This window comes from Poecilia formosa, unplaced genomic scaffold (assembly GCF_000485575.1).
Source record: "Poecilia formosa unplaced genomic scaffold, Poecilia_formosa-5.1.2 Scaffold44, whole genome shotgun sequence".
Taxonomy (NCBI): domain Eukaryota; kingdom Metazoa; phylum Chordata; class Actinopteri; order Cyprinodontiformes; family Poeciliidae; genus Poecilia; species Poecilia formosa.
The window spans coordinates 2,768,368-2,788,584 of NW_006799983.1; the positions used below are offsets into that span (position 1 = coordinate 2,768,368).

General features: G+C 39.9%; 1 protein-coding gene across 6 annotated transcripts in view; it reads right to left on the reverse strand.

Moving 5' to 3' along the window:
- Positions 1-1,468: 1,468 nt before the first annotated feature.
- The window catches only part of tbc1d1 (TBC1 (tre-2/USP6, BUB2, cdc16) domain family, member 1), a 51,036-nt gene continuing 32,287 nt past the window's right edge, over positions 1,469-20,217 (reverse strand). For 5 of the 6 annotated variants that reach the window (XM_016671409.1, XM_016671410.1, XM_007551938.2 and 2 more), the window contains 9 exons: positions 19,009-19,209; positions 15,534-15,695; positions 14,139-14,297; positions 11,647-11,747; positions 11,386-11,529; positions 10,255-10,414; positions 8,163-8,332; positions 3,595-3,771; positions 1,469-2,906 (listed from right to left, as the gene is read on the reverse strand). In XM_016671409.1, coding sequence (XP_016526895.1) covers positions 2,715-2,906; positions 3,595-3,771; positions 8,163-8,332; positions 10,255-10,414; positions 11,386-11,529; positions 11,647-11,747; positions 14,139-14,297; positions 15,534-15,695; positions 19,009-19,209 — 1,466 coding nt within the window. In that variant the 3' untranslated portion in view covers positions 1,469-2,714. Of the gene's footprint in view, positions 2,907-3,594; positions 3,772-5,740; positions 6,176-8,162; positions 8,333-10,254; positions 10,415-11,385; positions 11,530-11,646; positions 11,748-14,138; positions 14,298-15,533; positions 15,696-19,008; positions 19,210-20,217 lie in introns of those variants that run through there. The other variant, XM_016671411.1, reaches the window with a different exon arrangement.

The following is a 20,217-nucleotide window of genomic DNA, read 5'->3' on the forward strand; positions in this document are numbered from 1 at the left end:
TTTTTTGTTGCTATTTTTGGGGAGTGAAACAAATTCATTCACCGGCCTTTGTGTGGGCCGTATTGTTTTTGCTCATTTGCTCCACTAGATACGTAATGTGTGTGTGTGTGTGTGTGTGTGTGTGTACAATCAGCTTTTATAGCATGTTCACAGGCAGCAGCTGATTGCGATTAAAGAGCAGAACTCAGTTTTACAGCAGCGGGGCTATAAAACGATGGGTAAAGAGAGCTGAGCTTTTTCATTTACTCTTTCAGAATCAGAGATTTATAAGCACTGAATCATAATGACACCACTAATACAATTTATTTTTCTGGCAGTAGCCTAATGACACATTGAAAAAAAAAAAGTCAACCTCTACTTTGACTCAGTTTGGAAAAGAACAAAATCACTGATTGGTCTTTTTGTGCTCGTATTTCCAGAAAAGGATCTTTACCAAAGTCCGGGGTCTCTTGGCCTCAACCCACAGACTGTCTACAGAACTTCGGTTTGCAGACAGAGATGGACATGGAATAGGATTGTTTTGTTTTTGTTTGTCTGGTAAATCATTTCTGCGTTTGGCGTTTCTAACTGAAAGACCTGATGATCTTTTGTCAGTTTTCTGGCAGACTCAAACCTTAACTTACCATAAAACCGCGAGTTTGTTCTTTTTTTTTTTTTTTTAGAGGGGTCATAGAGTTCTACAGGTTCCCAGGAGCTGTGCAGGAGGAATGGCCCGGAGCCTCATAGATCCTCCACCAGTGGTCATGAGATACCCTCCACCTACACATCTGGTATTTCCCACTACAGACACCTGGAGTGTTTACTAGTTCAACCTCAATGGATCAAAACGCAGTGAACTTCCTTCACCATCAAGTGTGCACGGCGGCAAGATGAACACGGGATAACAGGAAGTTGTCAATTCTTAAGCAAAAGTTTCTGAAAACCTAAAATGTTTTAGTTAGGCTTACTCTAAAGAGAAAGTGTGGAGCAGAACTGGATCACTGCTGATTCCATAAATATAAAAATCTGTTAATATGTGATCGTGTCCTACATAAAGTACTTGAAGCTCAGATTGTTCATCCTGACCAGACGGAAGATGTTGAAATTTACTTGCATCCAGAGAAAATATTTTGTTGGGAACATCTGAGTTGACTTTGAGCTCTCATCCCACCCACAGACGCAGCGTTCCGGCTCACAGGAGAACAGATTCTCATACGACATGACAAACTCAGAGGCTTGTTTTAACTGATCCAAGGTTACGCAGATTAAATTTACAGCAGATGCACACTAACAAGAGAGCCAACTTGCCTGAGCATGCTCTCTGTAACGCCTCTGCAGGAGCTCCTGAACTCCAGCGATGTATAAGTGTGTGAGTGTGTGTGTGTGTGAGGCGTGTTTCCATATGCAAAAAGCTTCAATCAGAGCCACGGCACTGAGAGTGACTGACGTGTTTAGACAGGAGGCAATCTACGACAATTGACACGTTACATCTGATCCATGACTCTTTATTGTAAGCAGACAACCTCAGGCACGAAAAGAACACAGACTCCATGTGTGCTGAAATAATAATGAGTTGTATTTTAAAGTACAGACTGACAATAGATCAATAAAACAAGAAATATGTGCAAAAGAGTAAAAGCAAAAAAAAAAAAATATCTTCAAAGTGATAAACAGCTTTTCTTTTTGGATCAGTGAAGTGCACAAGAAACAGTAACATTCAGACGTTCACGTACAGACGCACCAAGCTGCAGCTTGGCTCCGAGGAGTTCAGTGTGTCGGGAAAATACAGTAAAACATTTACACCCTACAGATTGTCTCAGCGGCGCGGGCGTCACACCCGAGCGTCGTTTTGGAAATAACTTAGAGGAGCCTGTTAGGGCTTCCCCCGTCCTGGACGGGGAGCGCTGCCGTTTCAAAATCCCCCCCCCCACCACCACCCCGCCCTCCATCCTCGCACACGATTCGAAGTGTATTCAGAGGTGAAAAACAGGATGTGAAATGGACTGGATATATTGTATCACTCTTCCTGTGAGCTTCTGTCGCTAAATGAAGTTAAAATGCACACGGTCAGGAAGCTAGGAACTACAAGTGCCGAGGAAGAATCAAAAATAGCTGAACCTAGCTCACCTCCCGACCTAAACATTTCAGCAGCACCCGGCGTCGTTTAGATAACGTCGCACTCAGCCTTTGTAATAGATAAACCGAAAACAGCGCTATAGGAGGCTAATCACGGCAGAACAAAGCAGTGCGCTTTGTTTGTTTCTTTGGGACCAACTTTGTGTAACAGCGATCATGTCTCAGAATACTGTGTAGTGGAGTCTTTGTTCTTCCAAATAAAGCATCAAGATGTTCTTTGGCCGGTTCAGCCTGGTCGGATCCAACACAGACAAATAAAGCTGTGTGTGAAACGTGCTCTTTGTGAACAAACAGACAGGTGAGAATCTATCTGATGGTTTTCTGTTTGAACAGCAGAGGCTCAGTGCTAACTGGGGGTTTGTTTACATCTTTAAGAGGAAAGGAAAGCCCTCTCATCCTGCGTCCTGTTCTCATTTACTGGAGGTGTGAGAGACCAATTTAGGAGTCACTTCAACAAATTCTTCCTTTAGGGCTGTAACCCTCGCTCTTCCTGCATTCTGCCTGTGTTCACATGCAGCTATTAGCATTTAAACCAGACAGAGTCCACTGTGCTGCCGTTCGGCTGTGAAACTGTGGTCAAAGTCTCGTCTTTGGGGAGCTTAGGGGAGCGTCTGCCCGTCGAGGTCGGCGTTGATGCCCAGCTCGGTGAGGAGCTTGTGGAGGTGTGCGATGGTGCTGGCCAGCTGCTTCTTTTCCTCCTCGAGAGCAGAAACCTGCTCCTTCAGCTGTCCCTCCGACTGCGCCAGGGCCTCCACCCGACTCTCCAGGTTGCAGACTCGCGCGTGGGACACCTGCGTTAAAACGGCATCAGAGAACAGCAGCTTGAATGATCAGCGCGCAGGAGAACAAACTCTCTAGCAGAACCGCGCACGCCTCTTGGACATTTCACATTAGGTCATGTTACGAAGCCAAACTTCACGGTTTTGTTGGGATTTTATGTGACAGATTAGCACAAAGTAGTGGACAGGTGAGGAGGGGAAGGATCGGCTCTCCTTACCCATCGTCATTTTAATGTATTGCAATTAACACACCTGACCAGCTTTGTGTCGACACAGACACATTTTCAACTTTACATGCAGAGTACAATTAGAGTGTAACAAATTCAATCTATAGAAAGAAAATCAGAGTATCGTCGCTGGACACTAAACTAAACGCATCACTGACGGCGCGTTGAAGAGTTATGAAGGATTTGAAAAGAGCGCATTCCTCCTGCTGCTCCTCGTTCAGTTACTTATTATTTTGTTGAGACCGTCTCTCAAAATGAAGGACAACTAACTAAATCTAATGTGACCTCTGTCACTTCCTGACCTGTCAGCTAAGGTCAGGGGTCTGCAACCTGTGATTCTTACAAAACCAAATAATTAGGTGACTTTTGAAGTCAATTTACTCGCACTAGGTTTCACTTAGACATATCAGAGTGAGGAGGTTTACACATAGCTTTCAGTCGTGGATCTTCACATGTTCTGTATGTCCGCATACCTGCAGCTCCTCCAACAGGTCCAGGTTCTGCTGCCGGAGGCTCTGATTGGTCCTCTCCAGCTGTGCAGCTCTTTGCTGCTGGTTGAGGGTTGGGGGCGTGTCCAGCAGCTCATCCTGCAGCACGTGGTACTCAACCTCATAGGCCTGCAGCTGCTTGGACACATCCATCTCACAAACCTGAGAAAACGAAAACCATGACGTAAAAAAAATAAATAAATAAATAAAAAAAATACAGCTACAACAACAAAAACTATTTACCAAAGACTCAAACCTTCTAAAACATTAAAAGTTTTACTAATAGCAGGCAATCGAGTTTCTACTGAAATATATGGAATTACGAAAGATAGCTGACACAGGGTACATTTATTTACACAAACTGTGTATGATATGCTACACTGTGTGTTTCTTTTAGTCAATAACAGTAGAAATGGGTCAAATTGAAATATGGCACTGCTGCAGTGTTTTGGTGTTTTTGGACAGCAAACTCAAGGCGTCACACTGAAATTAGGTCAACACTTCTTTCTGAAGAGAAAAGCAAACTATTATTGAGAGAAAGCTTTCAGGAGGGAGGCAGCTGTCATCCCGTGTTGCTCACATATAATTAAAGGCTTTACTCTTCATTATCCTCAGGATTTAGGAGCTGTTTGGATTATTAAAGCTGAGACGTAGATGTATTCCCGCTCTGCTTTGCTTTGTTAATCAGTAGGGTTATGTAGAAGGCACAGTTTGAGTGAGAGGTGGGACACGAGCAGCTCTGGATAACTTCCCTCAGAATAACGCTAAACACTTTGGTACTTTAGCACCATTTATACAAAGTCCAGGTATTTTATTCAACATTTGAAAAATATATTTATTTTCTCTTTGTAAAATTTATGATCCAGGACTCTATACTAACTTTTTGCACTGGTGTGTCTAATTATTTTTCATAAGACTTTTTAAATCAGTGTCAAATGAAGGTAATATTCATCTGTAAATGACTAATAATCAAATGAAAATAGTTTCTTATTTGGAGAAGAATTACATCTCAAGATACATTAAATAAAAGAACATATTAAGAGATGCTCATTTCCTACCTGGCTTGAATGAGTTTAAATCTAGATCTGACAGAAGTACAAATAATCCCAAGTGCAACTTTATTCAGATTTTACTTTATTGGATTTTGTGTTTAATATGATTAATTCATTTCGTCTATCTGGCTATGAAAATATTTGATAGAAATAGTTGTTCTCAAATGAACTCAGGAACTTTTTTTTTGTTTTTTTTGTTTCCAGCAGATACATCTCGCATCACAAAACGAACACAACGCCGTTTATTTATTATGTAAATATTTATAAACTGAGTTTACATTCACTATTTCAAGTCTCGTTTGTAGGAACTGAGACGCAAATGGACCCGCACTTCCTGACCAGTGCGCGCAGGAGAAACTAATAATTACTGTGGCACGACACTCTTTACAGTAAATGAAGTGCATTATATTTTTGGCTTTAGTGCATCTTGGCCAGCAAAACTGGCGAAGCCGCTGGCTTTAAAACACTTCCCCCTTTTAATTTCAGTGGCTTTGGCTCGGAGTGGATCATTTGTGGCTCGTTATCGGAGACCGTTTCCGAACCACAACTTCACGTAACATAGGGGCGTTGGTAGCTCATAGAGTAATGGTAATGACTTTTCGGATGGTTCAGACCTTAACTTTTCTACATTTTCTTTCCTCAACCACATAAAATCCACTCTGACTTGGCTTTCGTAGCCTACTAGCCTAGCCTACTCGCCGCTGACTGCGGGGTGCAGACGTAGTTACGTACGGTCTGGTCCACGGCCAATCAGAGAGGAGTTCCCGCCTTTCACTATCTCTGATTGGTTTAGACATGGTCCCAAAGTGTGTCTGTTTTCAAAGCGGATATTTTATTACCAATCAGGTCTTTTATTACCCCCAAGGACTGGTAGCGCCATTGCGACATGAGATTTTTTTTTTTCAGGTGCAACATTTAGAAATCTGATCTGATCTGATCAAATTGATCACTGTAGGATGATCTGTTTATTACAACAGATCTGGATCAATAAAATGTACCTCTAGTTTCACAGATCATCACAACTTTAACCAACCCCCCAAACTAAAAGTTGCATACATCATAGTTCTTGTAGCCGGGTGCTTTTTGTGCTGAAGTTGAAACTTGGTTACCTACAAACCTGGCTGCAATGTGAAATGGAGAACCAACTTTAGAGGGAAATAACCAGTGTGAAACCAGTTTGTTACATCATGCAAATTTCAAAGGTAACCCTGAAGCTAAGTTAAGTTTGTAATACCCAACAGCTTTAAATTAGCGCATCAACTCGGCTGCTTGACGGGTTGTAGGTTAACATTCTAAAATACAGAATGAGGGATGATAGCAATTGGAAACATTCAGCTGGTTCACCTGATCTTACGTCTTTTCTAAAAATGGTGGAATGACACTGACTTTAAATGACTTGACACACACCCAACAGCTGCACTGAGTGCTGCTGGAAAGGCAGGGCGTGCCTCACACCGAGGTGAGCCTCCGTCACTCAGAGCTGAGGTGGAACTGAGGCAAGTTTAAAAGGTTACCTGTATTAAATGACAAAAACAAACAATAAAACGCTGCAGGAATTTTCACAGTGAAATTGACGTAAGCCAAGATATAAGATCCATCTAATCCCTTCAAAAATGACGGAGGCAGCAATCAGGAGTGATTCAGAGTCAACACCGAAAGTCAGGTGATATTTACTGTCCTATTGTTCACAAATACTTGCTTTAAGACTTAAGCAAACTCCACAAAAAGTCTAAAACTGGCAACGTTTTTTTGCAAAGTCAAACAAATGGTGTCTCTAAATTTTTTAAAAAAGGTTGTAACTGTAAATCTGCTCTGATCTTAAATGTAAACAAATTTGTGGTGAAGGATAATTTTACAAACTCAACCAATTCTGGTTCTACATCCCACAAATGACTTTATTATGATGACTTTCAGCAGCAGCTCTTTAAAATCAATACGGGAGAGGTGAATATTGGCGGATTCTGAGCAATGTCAGGAGTCATCAAATTAAAACCTAAGAATAAATGCTTTTCATTGTGTGCTGCTTTAGTTTGTCATTTTCTAAATCACTCTTAAATCTTTACAAAGTTATATTTCTAACTTCTAAATGCTGTTTCTTCAAAAGTTATTTTTTTTTCATTAAATTTATATGCAATAATAAAAAAAGACAAACCTGAGCAGAAACCAGACAAATTATTAAACTTATAGATTTGGACAAACTGGTTGCCACCCCTATTAAAGTGGTGATTTAAAAAAAAAAAAAAAACATTTTACACAGGATTCCCTAAATATTTTTTACGAAAGTTTTATGAGGTCCCTTTCAGCCACATTTTTGCATTTTAAGTACAAGACTTTACGATTAATTAATTGTTGAAACTGTTTGGCGATGGACGGATGTTGAAGGCAAATATTTATGTGTCCAACCCATCTTTTTCAACATCGACATTTCTAGACCATGTGGAGCCCCGTTTACTGCAGTTTTGTAATTTTACACTGAAAACTACAAAACCTAAACTTTGCTTAAAGTTAATTTACTCAGAGGAGAAAATAAAATTAAGAATAATTGTTTTAAACAAACACCAGTGTCATGTTTACTGTTCTTGAGCTCCTGCTGTTAATACAGGAAAGTATTTAGTCTCATCCTATAAAATTTCACAACATTGGAGCGAACAGAGAAAGGAATCCTTCCTCTAGGAATACTCTCTTTAGATCATCTTTCTAGAGTCGCAAAATCTCTCTCTTCTCCCCTTTCTTCACTGTATCAGTAGGATCTAGGTCTGGGGACGGTGATGGCCACTGAGGGCTGATTGTGTCTGGTGAAATATTTGTGTTTATTTGACTTTATGTTGTTGTTTTTTTCTGACTGTACTGACCAATATTTCAGTGTAAAGCCCAGATTTTGTATAAAATGTCTAATGGTTGTTTCATGGAGGACTTGGTGACCCCGTGTCTGTGTTTTGCCTCCATTAACATGTTATTCACTGTGTCGTAGAAAGATACAAATGGGTCTTTATTTAATGTAAAAGCTAAAGGAAATGAGGATCGCTTTAAATCACTTGGTCCAACTGTGGTCGTTTCATACAGGCTCTGTAAAAACATCTGAACTTGACAATCTGTTGCATTCTCATCCCAATCTAACTCAACCGTGATTGTATCCAGTCACAGCAAACATTCAACATTGTCCGCTGCAATTTTATGTTGCTGAGGTGTGATGAGTGGCTGCATTTCTGCAGGACTGTGTGGGCTACAACCTGCAAACATGGACTTGAACATGCAGACATTAACCTGCCCTGACTTGTTGCTTGTTTGATCTTTCCATGGGAGCTGTTGAAATTACTAAAGTAAAATGCTGTATTCTTCCGGACTAGTCTAGGCTACTAAGGTGTGTCCGTATCAGTTATTACGGGAAGAATGAAAACAATATGAAGTGAAAATGTAAACTTTTAAAGTTGAATGTAATTCAAGGATGAATGAGATGCAGTTGTGTTTTAAACTGAGCCAGGTTAGTGTCTTTATTCCCACCTGGTTGATGGTTTTCTCCATCTGCACCAGGCCGAGGTTGGGCAGTGTGGTCTTTATGAAGTCCACTATGGACTCCAGGCTGTCGTGCTGCAGGATCAGAGGCTTGTGGCTGCCCAGAAGGCTCAAGGCTACTTTGAAGATAACCTCTGAACCCTGGAGGAACAACATATCTAGTAAAGAGAGAAGTAAAAAAAAAAAGCTGGTCAAATGTTGCTAAGTAAGAGAGGAAAAGAAAGACGTACAGCACAAAAGAGATGGGGGGAAAAGCCAAAGCTCTGACGTGAAAACTTTTTAGGATGCATTTGAATAAATACAAATCATGACAGGTGGTGACAGTGAAGCTTACCGTATTTATGCGTGACTTAAAGGCTTGTTTTTAAAAACAGAATAATGATCTGACGTCAATAGAATAAATGCAAAAGCAAACATAAATATATGTTAGAGTGAATCTGCAGAGCTAAGCGAGGGTGTGCTTTTGTTTTTTTTGTCTTTCTTTGAATACATCAGGGTGTGGTTTTGGGTTAGGCAGGAGTGCATGAGATCATAGATGAGAATAAGGAATGGGAGCAGAGGTGTGGAGCCCAACATGCGATATCCAACACGTGATGCCCTCATTCACAAACACGCACGAACACACACTGATCGTTCTGCTCAGATGAGCTCAAGGAGACAGCAAGTCTGGTTCAGTCGCAGAGCCCAATATAAGAAATTAGGCATGACAACAATACTAAGGATAGAATGAAGGAGAGAAAAGATAAGGCTTGAAAAAGAGATAGAAACTAAGTGGGTGTTAAAACATTGAAAGATAAAAAGACGCAGAGGAACAAAAATCAAAAAGTGACGTTGAAAATCATCGCTCTGTCACCTCTGCGACTCACTCTGAGGCTAAAATCTAAAGAGAGTCGATTCTTAAAGAGACAACTGCTGAAAATATACTCTAACACTTTGGAGTATTAATTCATCAAGCATTCTTAATATTTTACACCCATTTTCTGGGGGTGTAACAAGAGTCGTGCGTTGAGGTGACTCCTACTATCTGGGATGGACTTTGAGTAGAGCAGCTGCTCCTCCACGTTGAGAGGAGTCAGGTTAGGATGCCTGCTGGACGCAGGTGAGGCGTTCTGGACATTTCCCACCAGGAAGAGACCCAGAGGAAGACCCAGGACACGCTGGAGGGACTGTGATCTCGGAACGCCTTGGGATTCCTCCAGAGCAGCTGACCCAAGTGGCTGGGCGCAGGAAGTCTGGGCCTCTCTGCTTAGGCTGCTGTGACCCGACCCGACCTCGGATACGTGGATTGAAAAGGATGGACGGATCCAACAAGATCTTCTTGCAGTATTAATCCCATAAATTAACTGTCAATGTAACATCAGTGTGGAAAAGAATTATCAAGTTCTTGTTAGGATGACACTATGTCTGATGATGTAAGTTTAACTAAAAAAGCGACTGTCCGAGAGGCGGGTAGAATCTGTTACCATCACAGAGGAACACAGAGAGACGGGACAAACAACCACCCTGCTAGGTCAGACATCGCATGTTGGGCTCCGTGCCTCTGCTCTCATCCCATTCATTCCACCTCTACATATTTATCATGATAAAAACTTATTTATTGTTATTGCATTTTCACAAATTCCCCAAAACTGCTCATTTTAATATTTTCCCCATTGTTGGATCAATGAGAGCATCAATAAATATGAATACATTTGAAAGTATGATTAAATGAGCTGGTCACACCTGGAATAAATATAATCTTTTCTGTTATCTGTAGATAATCAAACAACAACAACAACAACAAAAAAAAGCTGATGGCTACTTTTCCCAAAACTAAAATCACTTCTTTTTATGAACCCAATGTGATCTGGATCTATCATTACATCTCTATTATTTACGCATTAGGCTCATCTCTACCATCACAAACTCTTATCCTGACAGGTAACAGAAGAGAGAAGTTAAGCCTACAAGTTCTCTGTTCCCTGACATGGTTTCTACTCTTCAGTAAATGTGGTTATCTTAGTCACAGCAAGAGGATTACAAGCAGTTACAGTGCGGGCCGAATCTCTAAGTGCATAAGCATGAAGGTCTCAGATCTTACCGAAGACACGTGCCACAAAGCCGAGCGGGAAGTGTGACGCGAACAGCGTGAGGAACCAGGGGGTGGCGTATAGGCTGGGGCCGATCTCCTGCTGCTCCAGGTGGCCGTGCAGATCCCTGTGGTAGTCATGAAGCAGCCGAGACAGCTGGTACATCTGAATCTGATGGAGGAAAACCGACAGGCCCACAACACGTTATACTTTTACCTTGCATTTAATTAAAAGCGAATCAATTACAAGCCAAACATTGAGTTTTTAAACCTTCATCTAGCTCTAATGTTTAATATAAATTGCAGGAAGAAAACAGTTTGAGAAAAAAAAAAAATACTGTCTGGAATTTGTTTAATGAAATTATTGGATATCAAATCTTTCCATAGGTGTTTTGTTGTCTTATAATGCTGGTAGTTTTGTAGATTCTTACTTGACTGTGAGTAATCAAACTATTATTAGTTAATAAATACATACAACAGATGCTGTCACATCTTCACCGGGGGAGGCAACACTGTAAGTACTGAGAAACCAACTTTATTAATAGATCTGGTGCTTTAATACAGGGAGGTTAATGAAGGTGCTTTTTCAGTGCTGCAGATGTCTTTGGAGACGTTACTTCACAAAAACAACATCTTACAACACATATTTTATTAATATATGTGTGCAACTTGCCACCAGGGTGCAGTTAGTTTTCAGGTTTTGTGTCTAAAACTCTGAGCTGCATCAGTTTAATGTTCATCCTTCCTGGTTAACCTCATTCTTACGCCACTTTTATTCAAACTGTTTTGATTCCAACAAAATAGGAGCAAGTTAATGCAATAAAATCAGGTGATATCTGCATTTAGCTCTGTCCAAGTGAAAGATCAAATCAAATGCTAATCTAACCATCTTACCAGTGCAGTCAGAGCATCATTACACGCTCGAGGCCAAGAAAAACCCAGCACACCAACAGCGTACTTAAAAGCTTAGCTCTGGCCTTCACAGATGAGGAAATTCAAGTGTCAAAGAATCAATCCTAATAAATTTCTACCCAAGCCAACCATCATAAATCATAGTGATGATTTTTACTATGTTAAAGAAGACAAACAAACAAAGAGGAATGCACAAACCGACTTTAGAAAGGGAAACAATCTGCATCTTACCTGCAGGATAATCATATCAGGCCTGTACTGCTTACGAAGCCCGACATCAAACATCAGAAATTTGAGCATGTTGAATGCGTCCTCCTCCCCCATGTGCAAAAGCAGAACTCCAGCAATGAAGGACAGGCCCTGACAGTAGCCCACCTACAGCAACAAGATAAATGGTAAGTAAGAGTTTTTATGCCTCTAAGAAAAATGAAACCTGACATTCACTTTTATTCCACAGAGGAATATGAAAAAAAAAGAAAAAGAAAAACTTACCTCGGGGTCAAGCAGTGAGTAAGCTTTCAGTATGTTGAACAGCGAGAGCTGCCCTGCTCCCAGCTGCGCTTGGAAGTATGGGTGAGTGGGAAAAGTCCGACCTGGAGGAGAACAAAACATTACCATCTTATTTATCCATTAAGAACCATTAAGAGCGCCCTATGTAGAGCTAAAATTAATCCCAAAATATTAATAACAGTGGATGGCTTACAAAGGTTTTAAAAAACTACCACTTTGAAACCACCAACCTTTTCTTTCAAATCGTTATTAAAAAAAAGACTCCAAAGAAAGTTCTGGAGAGACCAGAACTGTTTCCTGCTGTATTGACTACAGAGCAGTGCAGAGCGATTACTCTGCCTGTCGCTGAGCACTGAAGGCCAGCAGACTGAAATGATTAATCCAATTATTTGTAAAGAACTGATTATTGAAATAATCAACAAATTTAATAATCGATGAATCATTAACTAAATTATAGACTCAAACAAAGGCCCCTTGTTGAAAAAACCACAAACATATTCAGAAAAGTAATCAAACCAAAACTGTAAAAAAAAAAATATATATATATATAGCATTTGAGATAAAAAAAGAAGATGTTCTTTGTCTGCAAATATGTTCTAACCAGAACTCCTCAAGTGGTATAGAGTGGTATACTTGAGGAGTTCTGGTTCGAACGAGAATTTGAACGAGAATTTGAACGAGATGAACGTTCAAGATGAACGTTCATCTCGTTCATCTTGAACGAGATGAACGAGATGAACGTGATGCTCGTTCATCTCGTTCATCTTGAACGAGATGAACGTTCAAGATGAACGTTCATCTCGTTCATCTTGAACGAGATGAACGAGCTTCATCTCGTTCAAATTCTGTTAAAAAAATAAAAGAAAATAAAAAAAATCTCCTCTTGATCACATTTTGCTATCTGATTGTTAATCAATTAATCCAAATAATAATCAACAGATCAGCCCCACACTGTATTAATAAGCCTAGCAGAAAGGGCTGAATGTTTCACATGTTGATGTCAGAAGTATTTTTTAGAAGCAGATGCATCATTTTCAAAAAACAACCAAGCGTTTACTAAAGAAATGCTGTTATTGCAAATTAAACAAGCGGCATCTCACACTATGACTAACTCACCACTGTTTAAAAACTTTAACCAGGACAACAGGCTCAGTAACAGAGCAGATACATGAAAAAGTATTTGCTCCTTGACAGATTTCCTCAAATTTTCCTGACGCATCTAAATGTTTCAGATCATGGTTCATCAAGTTTTAATAAAAACCAAAGAGAGCCTGAGGAACTCCCAAAAGCATCTTTCAAATAATTATTTCATTAATTAGGGAAAGAAAGTTATTTAAACCAACATGGACTTGTGTAAAAAGACACTATGAAACCAGAAGGCATGTCTACTTTAAGACTGAAAAACCTAAACTTGTAATGTGTGAAGAAGACGATGGGGAACCTGTGAGTTCTTACGCGAGGAATGCGCTTGGAGGGCTTTACGTTTCTGAACATACCGAACATGACTCCGCAGCCGGCTCAAACAAAAGCGTGTCTGCATCAGATGCTGAGGCTCTCCAATTCACACACTTGTATTGTTTCCAAGGAAATTTGCATTTTAGATTAAGTGGTTTGACTGGTATATCGCTCTGCTTCTCAACATCGTAAACAATGCGCTTTGCAACACATCACACCTCCTCACCAGGTCGTGTCAGTAAAGCGTCTCGCTTGTTATCACGGTCCTATCTGATGCTCAGCCAGATGACTGAGACACGGTCAAAAACAAAAACGCTGGAGGTTAAATGCAGCAGGGATAGATGCGTGGGTGGTACCCATATAAGTATGTGGGTGTTATATGGGTGGGGTGTAGGTACTACATACGCATGTGTGGGTTTTTGGGTGGTAGGTGTTAGATGTAGTTTTGCTGTTAGATTGAAGTTAAAGAAAAATACTGCGAACACTGCTTATGCTGTACACATCAAACCTTTTGAAAACAGGAGGAAACGCATACAATGCCTTGCAAAAGTGTTTATACGCCTTCAAATTTTCCTCGTCTTCTGTTTATCGCTACATCTACAAACTCTAATGCAGCAGAAATCCTTCATGCAGAGGGTAATGAAATATGGAGGACGAGTTTACACACAAGAATGTCATGTTTTAGACCTAATATGATCGTAAGATGAAGACAAAGGTGTCGGTTTATCTTAAAGTTTTATTATAAATGGTGCTTCATGATGACAAACATCCTTTGTCATTTGTACCCCTAAAAATTATGATGTCAGATTAAAAAGACAATTTTCAGGACGGTAACAAAAAAAAGAGAGAGAGAGAGAGAGAAAAAAAAAAGGACTTCTTGCCTCCAGCAGTAAAACGCCTGTTTTAAAAAAGGTAAAAGCAGGATTTGAGGCACATTTTAAGACCTGTAAAAGTAAATAAATATAGTACTGCATATATGTGGGATTGTAAAAATGTCCTTTTTGGTGTGGTTATGTTACCGAGGTCTATGAGGATGGCGTGCTGCTGCGAGGTGAGTTGCTTCAGCAGCTCTTTGTATGGAGTGTGGTTGGAGGGGGGCCGAGAGGGAACCGTCTGCCGGAGCAAATACTGCTCAGAGAGGAACTTCCAGATCTCACCTCGATGCTGCCTCGGCACACCTGTCAGGAACAGGCAGAAAAACGATGCTTAGATTTGGGACAAATGTGCCTAAAAAAATGGTAATAAGACAAAGATTTGACATCAGACTGTAAAATATGGTTTATGGCCTGTACTTGCATAGCATGTATATAACACGACTGAGATGAGCAGAGCAAGATGTAATTTCCCCCCACCGTCTTTCAGAAAGTATTTTGAAAAAGTTGCCTTTATTTTAGTCATTCCTTTTGGGAATTGACCTGAATTCAAAGTCCAACTAAATACAAGCTGTAAAACATGCTTGTAAAACAAGATAGTAGGCCCTTGGTGCGCTGACATCACTCTGAACTATGCAAACCCTTGGAGTTGCACCACTAATATCAGATATTATTGCATCTAAAGGAAAAGATTGTCACATTTGGTGAAGTTTTGTGACTTCTTTAAAATCAAATTACTCGTTTGAATTTTATATTAACATTTATCGTTTCTCTTCCTAAGGTTTCCGCAGCTGTGACGCATGAATTTAAGTCCACCACTGCTCAGATTAGTTTTAATGTCAAGAGATAATCTTCCTAATGTTAATAGAAAATAAATAAGTAAAGAAGATTCTGATTTTGCACAATGGACAAAACAGAGTGCTGACTCCCAGACAGCTAAAGGTGGTAAAAAAAAGAAAAAAAAAAAAGGAAATGTGTAAAATAAATGAAAGGTAATTGTCACATAAGTGATAACATGCAGCCAATTAAGGCTTTTAAGCAAAACAGAAACAACTTTCCAAAACATAAAGGGGTCAGAGGCGAGCCGTACTTTAACCAAGTCTCTGACTCCGACTGCACACCTCACCACTGTCTCCCCGTCTTCATTCATATCCTTTACAATCCCACATCATCTAGCAAAATATGCTATACAAAATATAAATCGACAATATTTAGAATTCAATGTATATAAATACTGTAGTGTTTTTCTTTTGCTAATGAAGAAAATAATGTTTACCATGTGGATAGCTTTAAAAAACGGTGCTGAAGGTATGAATGCAGATGAATAAATGTCTAGAACTCTGCTGCCTCCTGGTATGTAGAAAACAGAAACTCTAAATCTAAAGTGACTCAGATGAGTTTCGAGGAGAAGAGAAACTTAATCAGCACGGCCCTTACATCACATCTAGGTCAATATTTGCAAATGTTTGCTGATTTTAGGGCTGAACAAATAGTTCCACGCAGCACTGCTGTATGCATCTATCTGAGAAGCCAAACGAGTACCTTGTGCAACTGCGGCATGTATGGTCTCTGTGTCAAATTTGACTTTTGTCCTGCCAGGTGTACTCAGGAGTTTCTCCCACACCACAGTGACCTCCTTCAGGCATGGAGTGATTTCTTCATAGTCCAGCTTCAGGCGCTTGTTCTGCAGATCGCTCTCTGAGGCTGTGGGGCAAACACAAAAACAACACAGGTAAAGATCTGAATATACCAAACCAGTCAGACCAATGCTTTAATTCAGACATGGGTGTCTGTGTTGTCACATGATCACCTGATAGGAAATATTTGCTACCTTTATGTCATTGGAAGAGTTTATAATCGCCAGCTGGAGTAGTGGTGCAAATATATTTTCTATCCATGTTTTTATTCATGATTCAACAATCGGTGTGAAAAAAAAAAAAAACAAACATCCAAGATGAAAACCACTGCTGACCAAGAACACAAGGGTCCAAAACCCATCTTGATGATCTCCAACAAAACGTTTGATAGACTGACATGTAAAAAAAGCGTAAATATTTTGCATGGTCCACTTGCATCTGGAATAAATTTATCCATAATTTCAGAATCATCATTTAAAACTCCATTTAGTCAGGTTATATTAGTCTGATATATCAGTAAATCTTGTTTTTCTTTACAACCCTGCCACACATTTATTAATTTCTTTTTCTGACCTCATCCCTCTTTGGCTTCACACTTAGCATGACAATAACACACTGTTATTTATTAGAAAGCTCTGGGCGGTGGCTGCAAAGCTGATACATGCCACATCTTCATAATTAGAAGGTTAATTTCATGCATTCCTGTGCAGAAACATTATTAAACAGCCATGCAAATGATTTTTTTCTGCAAAAGTTGGATTCAGTAATATTATACTTCGGATATCTGTAATTTTCAACAAGCAAAAAACCAAAAAAAAGAAAAAAAAATTAATTCCTGTATGTTATTGAGCATTAGAGTCGTCACTATAGGTAGATGGCTACAACCTCTCCCTGCTGAGGGAAATTCATTTGCATGGTGTAACCGAGCCCAGAAATGTGAGATTGAAGCAACAACGGAAAACAAAACAAAAAAAAAACAACACACACAAAACTGTGATTTCTGCTACCATTTTCACAACCCTGATCAAAGAATTTGAGGAAACACCCAACACCCCTCTCTTTTTTGACCGCACCCTTCCTCTCTGCCTCCCCAGGTTCTTCACAATTCATCTTTGCTTCTGTTTCTTTCTGCTTCGCTCTCCTCACTCAGATAATTCCACATCTGTGTCAATCATGAGCCGTGCTCTCCCTCTTCCCTCCTTCCCAGTCATGTGCGGCGTACGCCCAGTGACCGCCTGTGACTTGGCCGGGAATCCGGAGGAGTGATATGAGCACTTTGGGACAGGATGGAGACAATGTAGCGCGTTGCATTACAATCTGTTCTTTTATATCTTCCAGGAAATGGAAGGTATTATGGCATCATCATTGCATCACAAAATTGTAGCCAAAAACATCCAGAGACAACTGAAGTTACACCACAACCACTTTGGTGGGCTGCTTTTAACACAAGCAACCAAAAATATGCAACAAGTATATTAAGTGCCGGATTCAGAGCATTAGAAAGTTGAAATTGTTTTTCTGAGCCTCAGTATTTTTTCTCCCACTGATTTGTGATGTACAAAAACTAATAATCAATAAAATACACAATAAAAATGCCATGCAGATCTATCTGTTGAGTGAGGTCAAGCTTAAAATATCATGAAGACTTGAGCTTCCTACAGAACCACAAAGATGTGAGAAAGCTTAAGAAAGTAAGAGGGACAGTAGATGGGAAAGAAGAGAAATATGTGACAGAGAGATGGATATAACTTTTAAAACAGAACATAGAAATAAAGTGTGAATATAAGGACATTTTTCTGCTCTATTTTCTTTTCCTAAACTTATCCAGACTTGTAAAATATCTAAATCAAATTCCAAACTTTTCAAAGCTGCAAAGGAATGCTGATTATAAAGTGAAAAATCAGCAGTCAAAGAGAGATACGTAATGGAGGCGGCCTGGAAAGCAAAGAGGACAATAAAGAAATAAAAAAAAAAAAAAAACTGGAAGGAGCTGGTGGTTGACACACCCAGAGCAAGAATAGAGGCTGTCTGTCTTATCTGCCTTGAGCAAGCAGAATCAAGTCCATCAAGACTCGCTCTTTGGCAGCAGCCCAGCTGGCATGCAGTGGCTCCACCTTCCAGTCTCTCCTAGCCTCCTACTCTCTGGTTCGTTCTCTTTCTCTGCTGCCGGAACACTCCGCCTTTGATAACACAAAACAAGACAGGATACCCCACCCAGGAGCTGACAAAGATCCACACATAATGAAGGAGAGACGCACACATGCGCTTTCATAGTTACCCAAAAACAGGGCAGACAGACAAACTGAGCTGCACACAGACTAACGGGCAAGAAGTAGGACACAAAGGTGGAGCTCCAAAATAAGAAAAAACAAACGAGCAACTCTGCCGGGAAGATTCAATGTGGTAAAAATACGAACATGGGCAAATTTGTTAGCTTAGAGAGATTCAGCAGGACTTTTTTTATTTTGATGATAACACACCAATATCTCCGACTCCACCCGACTGCGGAGGTGATCATTTCTATTTGCGCGATGGGTGTGTATCACTTAAGGGTTTACAAGTAAGACAGGTAGTTATGGCAATGACAAACAGCTACTTGAAGTGTAGCTCCATGCCAACTCGGTCATCAAAGAGGTGGAGCACCTGGCACACCCTGAAGGTTTAGTTCCCGGTAAACACATGCAAAGTCACAAACAAAACATAATATGCTCTATTAATTTGAGGTTGTGGCAGGCCCTACACGAGAAAAGGTGTGTCCTTAATTACAGAATCTTATTTAATGCACATCTTAACAGGCTATGCGTCATAAAGAATAACTTGTTTTGACAGAAAGAGTGATAGTTATTTACAAATGAAGCACTGACCACTTAAAGACGCCGATACTGTAAAAATATTTCGTTTAAATAGATTTTGGTATTTAAGATGAAACAATATTTTTTTTGGCACATTTTGAGCTGCTGACGGGAGATGGTTGTTTATGATGCCTTCACTGATTACAGTTTTGTCATTTCCAGCCAAACAAGTCAGGGAGAACCGAGTAGAAAATCTAGAAAATCTGCCGATTCTGATCACCAGCCCATTTCTCTGTGTATCTCATTACGTTTATGATGATAAATTCATAATTTCAAATCCATTAAAGTTTGCGATGAGTTCATATTGTTAAGTTTGGATATTTAGCTGGTGTTACTTCCAATAAAAAGGCCAGAATTGTCTCTACATACAGATTCCCTCCTCAACACCATGTGCTGCTGTATTTATGACACAGACGTGTAGAATTTTTTTTTGCAAATCTATGAGCAAATATCAAAGTAAGTTTTGGTTCGTTAAGACAAATCCAGAGTAAACAGGTACCATTTAACTTGTCCATGCTTCCATCTCACCTTGCAGTTTCTGGTTCTCACTCTCCATTCGCTGCAGCAAGATCTGCTGTAGGATGGCCTTCCTCCACAGCTCCCTCAGCTCCACTTTGCTCCTCTTCGTCCCCTCCTCTGGCAAGGCTCTCATGGTTGAATCTCCATTACCTATCCCCGACACCTGGCCCACACATATCAGACCCCCATCTAGGCAGGGATCCACCCGCTCTGAAATGGGAAAACAAAACGTATGTTTAGAAAATATAGCTTTAATTCTGGAATCAAAAATAATGTGTGATCTTAGTTTGTGATTTGAGCTGCAGTCATTATGCAGCTTAAGTCACCCAACAAATACAGTGTAGTAATGCAAAAATCCTAGAAGTCTGGTAACTTTCATACCAGTCAAACTGTTTGGATTGTGCTGAGAAGTTCTACCTTTAGACACTGTGGTGGCATTCAACAGGATGCATGACTTAACAGTTTTTACATTAGTGATGTTGGGAGACGTCAATCTTCTGTCGTTTCGGACATTTCGAAACATCTCTAATTTCTGTAACTTTGTGCTTTTGCATCGGACCTCTGCACTACTACAGAAATAAAATCCTGTAGATTTCATTGCTGGAAAAATGGAGCAAACCAGAATTTTTATGTTGCGCCATAAATGTAAGTGACTGCAACTTTAAGGAAGTAGAAAACTGCACTGCTAACCATTTAATAGCTGATTTGCATCTGTTTATTGACCCACCTGTGTGATCTGTCCTCTGGAAAGTGGTGTGGTTGATTTACCTGTGCGTTTATTATTTACAAAATCTATATGTTTTGAAGAAAGAAAAACTGATTCCGGGGTGACATGTTTAAAATCAAAGAATCAAAACATGAAAAAAAATAAATAAATAGAGTGATTTACAACTGACGGCACAAGTGAGTAAAATTTGGAGCATGAGGATAAGCGGAAGCAGAGGGACGCTTAAAAAAAAAAAAAGGCAAAAAACCTGTGCTGTTCAGAGGAGGGACATACCAATTATCTAGATAGTGCTTCTGTTTTAGTTCTTAGGAAAATCATGATCAGTTTGATTACCTTGGCATCCACACGCACAAACAAGTATCCGCACACACACATATCTGCCCGTGCTAGATAGGTATGCATATTTGATCCTGATCTTTTTATAAAGTTCTTCTGAGGAAAAAAAAAAAAAATGCAAGACAGCTTTTTGAAAAAAATAAAAAACCTTGGCA